Source organism: Aquarana catesbeiana, linkage group LG01, assembly GCF_042186555.1.
Source record: "Aquarana catesbeiana isolate 2022-GZ linkage group LG01, ASM4218655v1, whole genome shotgun sequence".
Taxonomy (NCBI): Eukaryota; Metazoa; Chordata; class Amphibia; order Anura; family Ranidae; genus Aquarana; species Aquarana catesbeiana.
The window spans coordinates 561,970,764-561,984,776 of record NC_133324.1 but is presented as its reverse complement, the minus strand read 5'-3'; the positions used below and the strand labels follow the sequence as shown (position 1 = coordinate 561,984,776).

The window sequence follows — 14,013 nt, the reverse complement described above, 5'->3', positions numbered from 1 at the left end:
ATGTGCAGTGTTAGTTTTCCACCAGACATAGCGTTTTGCTTTTAGGCCACAAGTTGAATTTTGGTCTTATCTGACCAGAGCACCTTCTTCCACATGTTTGCTGTGTGCCTCAAATGGCTTCTTGCAAACTGCAAACGGGACTTCTTGTGGCTTTCTTTCAACAATGACTTTCTTCTTACCACTCTTTCATAAAGGCCAGCATTGTGGAGTGCACGACTAATAGTTGTCCTGTGGACAGATTCTCCCACCTGAACTGTGGATCTCTGCAGCTCCTCCAGAGTTACCATGGGCCTCTTGGCTGCTTCTCTGATTATTGCTCTCCTTGCCCGACCTGTCAGGATGGGTAGACTGCCATGTCTTGGTAGGTTTGCAGTTGTGCCACACTCTTTCCATTTTCGGATGATGGATTGAACAGTGCTCTGTGAGATGGTCAAAGCTTGGGATTTTTTTTTTATAACCTAACCCTGCTTTAAACTTCTCCACAACTCTATCCCTGACCTGTCTGGTGTGTTCCTTGGCCTTCATGATGCTGTTTGTTCACTAAGGCTCTCTAACAAACCTCTGAGGGCTTCACAGAACAGCTGTATTTATACTGAGATTAAAATTACACACAGGTGGACTATTTAATAATGTGTCTTCTGAAGGCAATTGGTTCCACTAGATTTTAGTTAGAGGCATCAGAGTAAAGGGGGCTGATTATAAATGCATGCCACACTTTTCAGATATTTGTAAAAATTTTGAAAACTATTTTTTCCTTCCACTTCACAATTATGTGCCGCTTTGTGTTGGTCTATCACATAAAATCCCAATAAAATACATTTAGGCACTTCTAAACTGCCAATAAAATACTGAGCTCTTTTGAAGAGCTTTCCATTCATTTCAATGGAAAGGGGCATTTTTTTCACCGCACTGCCCAAGCGTGAAAGCATTCATTGATTTTAATGGAAATAGGTTTTCGTGAGCTTTTCATGCGCTTTTTTTTTTAGCATGAAAGTGCCTCAGTGTGAAAGGGGTCTTACATTTTTGGGTTGTAACGTGACAAAATGTGGAAAATTTCAAGGGGTGTGAATACTTTTTCAAGGCACTGTAGATGAGGAGTCGGTAACCAGTTCTCTTTTGGCTAAATCACTGAAGTCTCCCCATATGGGACAATTGACACTCATTTTCTAATTAGTTGTGTGATCTGTCAGAGACATGCCTACAATCCAAACACTGCCAAACAACTCACCACTTCCTTTCTTGGGGCCCCTCATACCCAGCTCAGCCGCCTTCTCCGCCCTCTGCTTGGAGAGGGACATCAGCTCCTTGTCATTGTACCTCATAGTGGGCGCACAGCAAGGCCCGAGGCACGGACTTTAGTATTCCTTACACACAGCGACACACTAACACATCTCCTCCAGCCACGTTCAAAGGCTGGGTCCGCTCATGTTTACACTACACCTGGCCACTTCCTCTTCACCCGGAAGTGGATGCTGTGTGGGCAGTAGTAAAGTTTGGTTGAGGGAACGTTACTTCCGGTTAGAGTAAACGCACACTTCCGGAGCGTGTGGCTTGGTGTACGAGGCGGCTGGAGCGGCGGAGGTGAGTAGAGCGGTACGGTGAAGGGAGAGGGGTACGTGGGTGGTGAGTGCTGCCCCGTTACAATCCTCGGCTACCTGGAAGCTCCCCAATACAGGGCCTCATCTCCTCCTTTATAATGTCTGCCTGTGCTATTTGCACAACTTATCTTTTATTGTAACTATTTCCCAGTGGGAGGAGTTGTATAGATATTTTCCATGGCACTGTACTTTTCGATCATAAAGCTCCATATGCTTGAAAAAAAGTCAAATCTCATTCTTTGGGTACAGACTCCTTTATATGGAGCTGACCCTACAGGTTCACACTATGGTGGGTGCTGGAATGCAACGTTCCCATCTCTGTGACCAAGTTTTCAGCATTGTGGTCATTTGGCATGGATAAACAAATCTTTCTTTTTGTTTGTATTTGACCGAGCTGCGGCTCAGAGCATGGCTCTGTTTAGCAAGCTTTGTTTTGTCTATACTAAGTAGGGATGAGATTCGAGTCGAACATCAGCTGTTCGAAGATCGAACGTTATGGGGCGTTCGCGCCAAATTCGAGCGGTGCGTCACGCCCCATAATGCACTGCAAGCATGCAATATGACCCGCATGCTTTGGCCAATCACAGCGCCGTCAGCAAAGAGCCATAATTGGCCAAAGGCACGGTGCCTTTGGCCAATTATGGCTCGGGGGTTAAGTCCAAGCCCCACACTATATAAGGCCACCTGCACGTCGGCCGTGTGTAGTTGTGTTGCTGGCGGAGAGAGTCATTTCATTTACTTTTAGCAGACAGTTTATGCAGCTAGCTAGATCTCACTGCAGACCGTTCCTGCTGTAGTGTTTCTAATGTACTTCAGGCAGACAGTTGATTCAGTTAGCTGCAGTGTATTTAGTGTGTGTGTGTGTGTGTGTGTGTGTGTGTGTGTGTGTGTGTGTATATATATATATATATATATATATATATATATATATATACACACACACACTGTATCCAGTTTAGCTAGATCTCACTGCAGTCCGTTCCTGGTGTACTGTTTCTAATCTATGTGATTCAGTTAGCTGCAGTGGACAACGTGTTGCTGAGGCTTCGGTCAGTCACAGAAGGAGCGGTGGAGAAGGTGGCCGTCTGATCGATGCGTTCAGACAATTTTCGCAGCCCCAAGGTCTGATCCGTTCCAGCAACCAACACCAGCGTCTGATTTGTATGTTGCAGGAATACCTTGGGGCAAGATCAGACTTGTACACCTTTCCAACCGAAAATCCACTGGGTTACTGGGTCTTGAGAATGGATCATTGGCCAGAGCGTGCACAGTATGCAATTGAGCTACTGGCCTGTCCTGCATCCAGCGTTCTATCTGAACGCACATTCAGTGCTGCTGGAGGCTTTGTAACCGATCACAGAGTTTGCCTGTCCACAGACTCGGTTGATGGGCTCAACTTCATAAAAATGAATCAGTCTTGGATCACCAGCTACCAAGCACCTGATGCTGATGTAACCGATTAATTTTTTTATGAATGTGAGATCCCTTGAAGACTGCTGATGCTGAGTGACTATCCTGTTATGCTGAGTGACTATCTTATTCCTCCACAATGTTCATGTTGATAGCTTCTAAAAACATTTTTGTTTCTGGGCACCAGTGCCTAAAGCCCATTTTTTCTGCCCCTGTTTAACAGGGGCATGTAATTACAATTTTTGCTGTAATATTTCGCAGCAGGGCCCGTTCCTGTGCTCAACAGAATCTGTGAGGGGTTACAGTGTTGTGGCACCACTGCTTAAGACCCAATTTTTCTGCCCCTCTTTAACAGGGGCGTGTAATTAACATTTTTGATCTAATATTTCACAGCAGGGCCCGTTACTGCGCCCACCAAGAGTAACTGTGAGGACTTACAGTGTTGTGGCAACACCACCACCAAAGGCCCAATTTTTCTGACCCTGTTTAACAGGGGCATGTAATTACAATTTTTGATCTAATATTTCACAGCAGGGCCCGTTCATGCGCCCACCAAGAGTAACCATGAGGGCTTACAGTGTTCTGGTACCACCAACACCTAAGGCCCACATTTCTGCAGAGTATATAGGGCAGGCTGTATAGTATATACAGGCGGTCCCCTACTTTCAAACATCCGACTTACAAATGACTCCTACTTACAAATGGAGGGAGACAACAGTAAGTGAGAGGAAATCTACCCCTAGAGAGGGAAATGCTCTCCTGTAAGAGTTAATATGGGAAAAAGGTGTCTCCACTGATGCTTTATCACCTATCCTTATTTCCCTAATAACCCCAAATTTTCAAAATCCAATTGTCATTGGGACAGAAAGTGAGGTGAAATCTTCTGAACAGGGGCACAGACAGCAAAACAAATGTTACAGGGGTGATGATAACCCTTCCCTATGTTATCCACCACTTTACAGGCATACTATAGACTAGAGGTCGACCGATATGGGTTTTTCTCTGGCCGATGCCAAAGCCGATATTTAGAAATCGCGGTGGCCGATGGCCGATATATGATGCCGATTTTTTTGGGGCCGATATATTAGGCCGATTTCTTTTTTTTTTTTTCCCTTCATCTCATAAAATCTAACAGTTAGACCCCTTTCACACTGGGGCGTTTTTCAGGCGCTTTTGGGCTAAAAATAGCGCCTGTAAAACGGCTCCCCTGCAGTCTGTGTGAAAGCTCGAGTGCTTTCACACTGAGGCGATGCGCTGGCAGGATGTTAAAAAAAAGTCCTGCAAGCAGCATCTTTGGAGCGGTGCATATCACTGCTCCACCACTCCTGCCCATTGAAATGAATGCACACCGCTGCCGAAGCCCCTGCAAAGCGTTTCGGCAGCAGCGCTTCAGGGGTGCATTTAACCCCTTCTTCGGCCGCTAGCTGGGTTATAAGCCGAATAGCACCGCTAAAATGACGGTAAAGCGCCGCTAAAACTAACAGCGTTTTACCGTCAACGCATGCCCGCTCCAGTGTGTAAGCAGCCTTAAGTAATAAGTGATACAGAAAATTTTTTATATTTAAACATTTATTAAACAAAACAAACCTCCAATCAGTTCACTTGTATGTATAATTTAGATTAAAAAAAAAATAACTATATCTTAAATATTAAATACACAAAAACAGGTAATCAAAACTTTTGGACGAAAAAAAATGGGCTAACTTTACTGCTTTTTTTTTTTAATTTCATTAGTGTATTTTTTCAAAAAAAATTGCGTTTGAAAGACCGCTGCGCAAATACCGTGTGACATAAAATATTGCAACAACCGCTATTTTATTCCCTAGGGTCTCTGCTAGAAAAAATATATATATAATGTTTGGGGGTTCTAAGTGATTTTCTAGCAGAAAATACAGGATTTTTACTTGTAAGCAACAAGTATCAGAAAAGATTGAGTCTTTAAATGGTTAAACTGAGAATTTCTCCACGTTCAGTCTATTGATAAAAGAACCTGAAAGAGATACAATGTATCTTCTTATCAGACTTGGCAGGCTGCCCAGAGGAGGAGAGAAGAAAACTTCACACAACTTGCATTGACTTTTATTACAGAAGTCATCAGCACAATCAGCAATGCAGATTAAGGCCCCTTTCACACTTATACGACTTCAAACTCGCACGATTTTGCTGCGATTTCGCTGCCGCGATTTGCAGCGATTTTATCGCGATTTGGAAGCAGTACTACTTTGCCACGTTTTTGGCATTAACAAATGAAAACACAGTAGTTGGTAGAACTCCACGCCAAGTTTTAAATAAAAAAACTGGCGTGGGTTCCCCCCAGGGGCATACCAGGCCCTTATGTCTGGTATGGATTGTAAGGGGGAACCCCCTACGCCGAAAAATCGGCGTGGGGGTCCCCCCAAAATCCATACCAGACCCTTATCCGAGCACACAGCCCGGCCGGTCAGGAATGGGGGTGGGGACGAGCTGGCGGCCCCCCCCTCCTGGACCATACCAGGCCGCATGCCCTCAACATGGGGGGGTGGGTGCTTTGGGGCATGGGGGGCGCAGTGCGGCCCCCCCACCCCAAAGCACCTTGTCCCCATGTTGATGAGGACAAGGGCCTCTTCCCGACAACCCTGGCCGTTGGTTGTCGGGGTCTGCGGGCGGGGGGCTTATCGGAATCTCGGAGCCCCCTTTAATAAGGGGGCCCCCAGATCCCGGCCCCCCCACCCTATGTGAATGAGTATGGGGTACATGATACCCCTACCCATTCACCTAGGGAAAAAAGCGTCAATAAAAAAACACAGTACACAGGTTTTTAAAATAATTTATTAGGCAGCTCCGGGATCTTCTTCCGACTTCGGGGGTCCTCTTCCGACTTCGGGGGTCTCTCCGCCGTCTCCTCCCGGTGTCCGCATCTTCTGCCGGCTCCTCCGCTATCTTCTGCAGCTCAATTGCTAGCGGTGGTCCGGACTTCTGCCCTTTTCTTTTCTTCCAGAGATGTTGACACGACGCTCTCTCCAGCCAGAATGGTCTCTGTGCGCTCCGCAAGGGACTTATATAGGCGGTGGCCCCGCCCCCTTATGAGGTCACTGTCCCGGGGCATGCTGGGACTGTGCCGTCATAAGGGGGCGTGGTCATCACCCGGTGACCACGCCTCCTAAAACGTCACAGACCCAGCATGCCCAGGGACTGTGACGGCATAAGGGGGCGGGGTCACCGCCTATATAAGTCCCTTGCGGAGCGCACAGAGACCATTCTGGCTGGAGAGAGCGTCGTGTCAACATCTCTGGAAGAAAAGGAGAAGGCAGAAGTCCGGACCACCGCTAGCAATTGAGCTGCAGAAGATAGCAGAGGAGCCGACAGAAGATGCGGACACCGGGAGGAGACGGCGGAGAGACCCCCGAAGTCGGAAGAAGATCCCGGAGCTGCCTAATAAATTATTTTAAAAACCTGTGTACTGTGTTTTTTATTGACGCTTTTTTCCCTAGGTGAATGGGTAGGAGTACCATGTACCCCATACTCATTCACATAGGGTGGGGGGGGCCGGGATCTGGGGGCCCCCTTATTAAAGGGGGCTCCCGGATTCCGATAAGCCCCCCGCCCGCAGACCCCGACAACCAACGGCCAGGGTTGTCGGGAAGAGGCCCTTGTCCTCATCAACATGGGGACAAGGTGCTTTGGGGTGGGGGGGCCGCACTGCGCCCCCCCATGCCCCAAAGCACCCACCCCCCATGTTGAGGGCATGCGGCCTGGTACGGTCCAGGAGGGGGGGGTTGCTAGCTCGTCCCCACCCCCATTCCTAACCGGCCGGGCTGCGTGCTCGGATAAGGGTCTGGTATGGATTTTGGGGGGGACCCCACGCCGATTTTTCGGCGTAGGGGGTTCCCCTTAGCTCCATACCAGACCTAAGGGCCTGGTATGCCGGGGGGGGGGGGGGGACCCACGCCGGTTTTTTCATTTAAAACTTTTCATACCAGACAGCTGTCAGCACTGCCTGTCGCTCATCGGGAAAGGAAAGAAAAGTTTTCCTTTCCCGAATAGCGAGGCCAGGCTTGTGCTTACAAAGTCGTACTGAAGTCGTGTCTATATTATTCAGGCACGATTTGCATGCTACTTCAGGGTTTAACATTGAGGTCTATGGAGTACAACTCGCATAGAAGTTGGACCAAAGTAGTGCAGGGACTACTTTCAAGTCGGCACGACTTAAAGTCGTGCCAATATGAATGGTAGTCATTGAAAATCATGGAGAATGACTTGTCATACGATTTTGCAGTACAAAATCGTGGGACAAGTCGTATAAGTGTGAAAGGGGCCTTAGTAAAAAAAGCCAAATATCGGCCTATATCGGTCGACCTCTACTATAGACACCCCCCAGGTACAATATTTAAAGAAATATTTCACTTTTATTTTTTCACTTTAAGCATTATTAAAATCACTGCTCCCGAAAAAATGGCCATTTTTAAAACTTTCTTTTGCATTGATGCACATCCCCTGGGGCAGGACCCAGGTCCCCATACCCTTTTTAGGACAATAACTTGTATATTAGCCTTTCAAATTCACACTTTTGATTTCTCACGTTCGAGTCCCATAGACTTTAACGGTGTTCGCATGTTCTGGATGCGAATCGAATGGGGGCGGGGCGGAGTTCGGCTCATCCTTAATACTAAGCTTTATTGTTGCTGTAATGTTTATTCATTCATAACATACCCTTTCAAAAAAAAAAAAAAAATCCCACAGACACTCCTAAACCTTGTGAACAGCCTTCCTAGAAGAATTGAATCTGGTACAGCTGCAAAGGGTGGGCCAACTCAATATTGTACCCTACGGAATAAGACTGAGATGCCATTAAAGTTCATGTGCGTGTAAAGTTAGGCATCCCAATACTTTTGGTTACAGTGTACAATGTATATAGATTAGTAAAAAAGGAATCAAAAATACAGAAATCTGAGTCGCCGTTCGGTATTTTAAGTGTATATGCATGTTTAACTGCTTGACGCCCACCGTCAAATGTGGCTCTCCCTGCCACACACTGGCAGAGTGTGTGGCGGGGAGAGCCGATCAGCGGCATCTCCACGCAGGGGGACATCCTAGGAATATAATCAGGGCACTGATCATCATTTGTGCCCTGATTACAATATATTGTCACCAATGCCAGCAATCGGTTCCCACCAGTGGCAGCAATCAGTGCCCATTAGCGATGCCAGTCTGTGCTGCCCATCACTGCTGTCAATCAATGCCTATCAGTACCGCCTATCAGTGCCACCTAACAGTGCCCATGAGTGCCGTCTATCAGTGCCCATAAGTGCGGCATATTAGTGCCTCCTCATCAGTGCCACCTTATCCATGCCCACCAGTTTAGCCTATCAGTGCCGCCTCATCAGCGCACATCAGTGAAGGCAAAAAATTACTTGGTTACAAAATTTACCGACAAAAAAAGTAAACTTTTTTTTCAAAATTTTTGGTCTTTATTTTTTACAAAAAATAAAAAATAAAAAACCCAGCATTGATTAAATACCACCAAAAGAAAGCTCTATTTGTGTGAAGAAAATTATAAAAAATTTGTTTGGGTACAGTATAGCACGGGCGTGCAATTGTCATTCAAAGTGCGACAGCGCTGAAAGCTGAAAAATGGCTTGGTGCCCAGTAGGCAAGTGGTTAATACACCTCTCAAAAAAAAAAAATTCCAGGAGGTAGAACTTGTATGCACAAAATAAACGTCAGAAATTTTGGTCAGGGATACTGATCTTCAAACATCAGATCCTTGTATAAGTACCCTAATTCTTGATGGCACCCCCATGCGTCTAAAAACACAACAGAAAACCGTATGGTGCCAAGTAGGGCCGAAACAACTAATCAGTTATGAAAATAGTTGTCAGCTATTTTCATAATCGATTAATCTGCCAGCCGATTAGTTGACCTGCATACAGAATGCAATATTTGTTTACATATCAGAAAATACAGTGCAGCACACATACAGCTCACTACATCATTTATACATGTCAGTAAGTGCCTGTGAAATTGTGAATGTGTGAGGAGCAATGCCTCATGGGACTTGTAGTCCTGGGCAGGAAGTGAGTTGTTCTAAATTCAGAAGGTTTTTTTTTACCGTGCTATAGGTGCACTCTATACTATACTTTGCAACTTGCTATTGGGGCACTCTGAGGGCAGGAGGAGCCAGAAGCATCGGTGGGGGACCCCAGAAGAGGAGGATCAGAGCTGCTCTGTGCAAAACCATTTCACAGAGCAGGTAAGTATAACCTGTTTGTTGTTTAAAAAAAAGATTACTTTAAAGACTCTATGCAGGGAAGATCAGCATCTGAACCCAGAGAAGGTGGAGACTGATAGACTGGAGGTAATAGAAGGCATTACATTTAATCTTAAAATGACTTTTTTTGAAGGAAGACATTGGTTTTTGTATGGGCAGCATATAATCTATTACAGTTCTGTCTGAAAATCGGCTAAACAGTCTGCAACTGCATAGAGATATTTAAGAATAAATTGCCTTTTTTTTTTTTTTTTAATTTTACATATTAAGTAAATTATACACCACACTTTTTTTTAAGGTTATTATCATATTAGTCAATTAATCAAAACAATAAGGCCCCTTTCACACTGGGGCGGTGGGGGCGTCGGCGGTAAAGCGGCGCTATATTTAGCGGCGCTATTCGGCCGCTAGCGGGTCGGTTTTAACCCCCTCTAGCGTCCGAAAAAGGGTTAAAACGGCCCGCAAAGCGCCGCTACAGCAGCACTATGCTGGCGGTATAGCCACGCCTCCCCATTGATTTCAATAAACAGGAGCGGCGTATACACGGCTCCTTCGCCACTCCAAAGATGCTGCTAGCAGGACTTTTTTTAGCATCCTGCCAGTGCACAGCTCCAGTGTGAAAGCCTCTGGGCTGTAGCGTCTGCAAAGCGCCCCAGTGTGAAAGGGGTCTAATCGGCCAACTAATCGCTTATGAAAGTAATCGTTAGTTGCAGTCCTAGTGCCAAGCGGTTCTGTGCTGGTGTACTTTGGAAAAAGGTTCGGGGACCTTTTCCCTGCAGGTACAGCGGCTCATTCAAATGAATGGGCTGATGTGCCTATGCATACATGGCATGCAGGAAAAGCAAAGATTTGAACCTAGTTAGGTTCATGCTATTGTGAGGCTCAAGTCTGAGTGGGCATAGCTGCCCATTCCTTCGGAAAGGCTGCTGTATCTGTGGAAAATGCAGGGAAAATGTCCCTGACCCTTTTTCTTTAAAAACGCCAAACACTGTACATGGAACAACATGGCTCTTAAGTGCCATACAGTTTTACACACCCGAAAAAACACCATGTTTTCCAGTGCATGGGGGTGCCATTTAAAGAATTAAGAGGACAATATTTTGGGTGTGGGCACTTGTATGATTTACGTGCATTTTCACACCCGCAATTGTGTGAACCTAAATATCCTATGGGCTAGGGTTGCAGTGTGGTAGAGTTGCTGCATTCTGGAATGGTAAAGCACTTGCAGACGATTAAAAAATACAACTGTCGGGATCCACCCAGATGCCTGGACCATCAGCTGGCTCAGCCACTCAGCGAGCCAATCGCCCCCTTCTTTTCTGGAAACCCATGCTTCTCTATTAGTGTTGTTTAATCTGTCTATATTTTGCCTTCCCTGGTCTCTCCCCAGGAAGAGAGGCTGTATCCAACTTTCTGCAGCTTCTAATGTACACTGTGAGAAGCTCCTAGTGGGCAGTGAAATCAGAGTAAGCAGTTTCAGTACAGAAGTGGAGACTGTACAACTGTTCAAGACAAATCGAAAGACTGTGATTGTGGTTTAAAGTAGTTCTATGCATTAAAAAGCCTTCTGTGTGCAGCACCCCCCCCCCCAATACTTACCTGAGCCCCATCTTGATCCAGCGATAATACACAAGAGCCTTGGCTGTCTCGGACTCTCCCTCCTGGTTGGTTAAGACACAGCAGCAGGTGCCATTGGCTCCCGCTGCTGGCAATCAAAGACAGTGATTGGGGGGGGGGCAAGCCACAACTTTGTTTCTGAATGGACATTAGAGGAGCGGCTCGGGTGCCCCATAGCAAGCTACTTGAGGAAAGAGCCAGGAGCGCCAGCGAGGGACCCGGGCTACTCTGTAAACCACTGCACAGAGCAGGTAAGTATAACATGTTTTTTTATTTAAAAAAAAAAAAGACTGTAGTATCACTTTAACTACCGCCCGCCATATAGTAGAATGAGGCGGGATCCTCTTTCATTCTGGGGCAATGTCGTATGACGTTGCCCCAGTGTGCAGACACGCCATGACCCCGATCTTGGCTCTTTACCTATGTGATCGGCTGTGTCCAATATCACATGTAAGCACAGAGGTGCCGTTTGTCGGCTTTCCTCGCCTCACACACTGTCAGTGTGTGAGGCGAGGAGAGGCGATCAGCGGCATCTCCTCACAGGGGAGATGTGTAGAGATAATCGGGGCACTGATCACCAGTGAACTGATTATCAGTGCAGCGGCATTGCCAGTCAGTGCTGCCTTTCAGTGCGGCATATTGGCGCCTCCCCGTAAGTGCCGTCTCATCGGTGCCCATCAGCGCACATCAGTGAAGGAGAGCAAAAATACTTTTTTACAAAATTTACTGTCAGAAACTTTTTTCAAAATTTTCCATCTTTTTTTTTTTTTTTTATTTTTTTTTAATTTTAGCAAAAAAAAAAAAACAGATGATTAAATACCACCAAAGCTCTATTTGTGGAAAGAAAATAAAAAAAGTCATTTGGGTACAGCATTGCATGACCGCACAATGGTCATTCAAAGTGTGACAGTGCTGAAAGTTAAATATTGGCCTGGGCAGGAAGGGGGTAAAAGTGACCTGTACTGAAGCTGTTAAAACAAGTCTTCAGATATCTATAGCAGCAAGCACTGAGGGGCATTTTATTTTCAAAGTGCACACTAGTAAAACTGCAGTTCTTTCACTCCTCAACTCATCCTACTCTGCCCTCTCAGAGCACCTATCTTCTGTTTACAGGGCCAGTTGTCAAAATCTTCTAAGCTTAAAGTAGTTCTAAAGCCTCATAGTTTTTAGCTTAAGACAATGAGCACAAAAAAATAAACATTCTCCTGTAAACTATTTTTTAAAATTTTTACCCCCAGCACTTTACAATTTTTCAATGCTGCTGGCTCCTGCTCTCTCGGTGCTGCTTTCCTGAACTTCCGGTTTTGACAGGAAAGGGTTAGCAGTGAACCGTGCAGTCTGAGGTCAGTCTATTAGCTAAGAGAAGGGAAGGAGAGAGAAGCAGGGCAGTATGTTGCCATCCTAGACTATGTGTTCCTATTAATGCACACTGTGTAAGGAGACACAGCTGCCTTAATGCAAGGGTGGCTCCATAGGATGCTGTAAGAGAAAGCAGACACCCTGAAACGGGAAACCTGGGGCAACAGTCATGGCAATTTAGGTTGGAACATGGTAAAGGATAACTTCACCTTTGGGAACTGGTTGCACCTGTTTTTGGGGTGGAACATGTTACATGTTCCCAACGCTGCAGCCGCTGCCCGTTTTTTTTTTTTTTTTTTTTTCGAAAAGGTGAACTTATCCTTTAAATGATAAAGAAGTTACATACTCCGTAAGTGATTCAGTCAACTGTTGTAAGTGCTTAAAAAAATGGAGGGTTTATTATCAGTTTAAGAATGCGCTGCAAATTCTCCATTTAGTTATACTGGGAGTTCCTACTATACCAGAGTACAGACTCTTCATAGTATCGAATAAAAAATTGGCCATGCATGGGCCCAGCTCACAAGATTTTGACACATGTCAATAGTGCATTGGTTTGGAGACTGGTAAGGATGGTTGGGGAGGGGTTACTGGAGGCAAAGTATCAGTGACCTAATAAATATCTCTATACACAAGTGTTTTGACATTTCTTTATTTCTTTACAGGTTTCTGGATTAGCTTGTCCCACTTGAGCCTCCAGCCATGGATTTCCAACACAGAGCCGGTGGCAAAACCGGCAGTGGCGGAGTTGCTTCTGCCTCCGAAAGCAACAGGGACAGAAGAGAACGTCTCCGACAGCTGGCCTTAGAGACAATTGATATTAACAAGGTATTCAACATTTAGAGGTTTCTTAGCAGTGAGATTAGTTGATCACTTTTTTTCATCATGAACAAAACATTGAATATACTTTTAGTGTACCTGCACACGGTACTGATGTATGAACATCGGATTCCTGGCTGAAAATTCTTGCAGTAAAAGGCAAGGATACACAGAATAGTAAATGTGCATTATTGTTTATACATGCACACAGGCATAAAAATTCTAGCTTTTGTTGGGATGTGTCATATGCTCTCTTTTTTTTTTTTTTTTTTTTTTTTTCCATGACTAAAAACGTTGGGTTTTTAGGCATCATTGTGCATGATGTGAAACTCCACGCCAATATCTAAAAAAAAAAAAAAAAAAAAAAAAATGTAAAATTCTATATACCGTATATACTCGAGTATAAGTCGAGTTTTTCAGCACTGAAAGTGCCCCCCTCGACTTATACTCGAGTCAAGCACTTTTCCAAACCGATTTTGGGGCCCCGTATCTCAGGGCCACTTTGTGCTAGGAACCCCAAATTTGGTGTGCAAACCCAGTGCAACTGGTACCACAACATATCCAAAGCTGGGGTTCCTAGCACCAAGTGGCCCCAAGATACGGGGCCCCAAAGCCGGTTCGGAAAATGTCATTCTTTGCTGCAGAAAAGTGCTTGACATTTTCTGAACCGATTTTTGGGGCCCTGTATCTCGGGGCCACTTGGTGCTAGAAACGCCAGCTTTGGATATTTTATGGTGCTAGTTCCACTGGGTTTGCACACCAAATTTGGGGTTCCTAGCACTAAGTGGCCTCGAGATACGGGTCCCCAAAGTCGGTCAACTGTGTCCAACTGCAGCAATGTCATTTCGGGACCCTTTGGGTTCAGAGACTCTAAATTTTGGCTGCAGCTAGGGGGCATCTAGGAACCCTTTACTACTGAGTTTGAAGTTCGGGGGACCTATGGCTGCAAATGGGCACAGTGAGGCA

General features: G+C 45.5%; 2 protein-coding genes across 3 annotated transcripts in view; one reads left to right on the top strand and one right to left on the bottom strand.

Moving 5' to 3' along the window:
* PLEKHJ1 (pleckstrin homology domain containing J1) overlaps positions 1–1,503 on the bottom strand; it is a 43,434-nt gene extending 41,931 nt beyond the window's left edge. The window contains exon 1 of the mRNA XM_073596519.1: positions 1,229–1,503. Within this exon, the coding sequence (XP_073452620.1) occupies positions 1,229–1,322 (94 nt within the window). The 5' untranslated portion in view covers positions 1,323–1,503. The remainder of the gene's footprint in view (positions 1–1,228) is intronic.
* SF3A2 (splicing factor 3a subunit 2) overlaps positions 1,433–14,013 on the top strand; it is a 32,134-nt gene continuing 19,553 nt past the window's right edge. Inside the window, exons 1-2 of one of the 2 annotated variants that reach the window (XM_073596498.1) lie at positions 1,433–1,581; positions 12,894–13,056. In XM_073596498.1, coding sequence (XP_073452599.1) covers positions 12,931–13,056 — 126 coding nt within the window. In that variant the 5' untranslated portion in view covers positions 1,433–1,581; positions 12,894–12,930. Of the gene's footprint in view, positions 1,594–12,893; positions 13,057–14,013 lie in introns of both variants that reach the window. The other variant, XM_073596508.1, reaches the window with a different exon arrangement.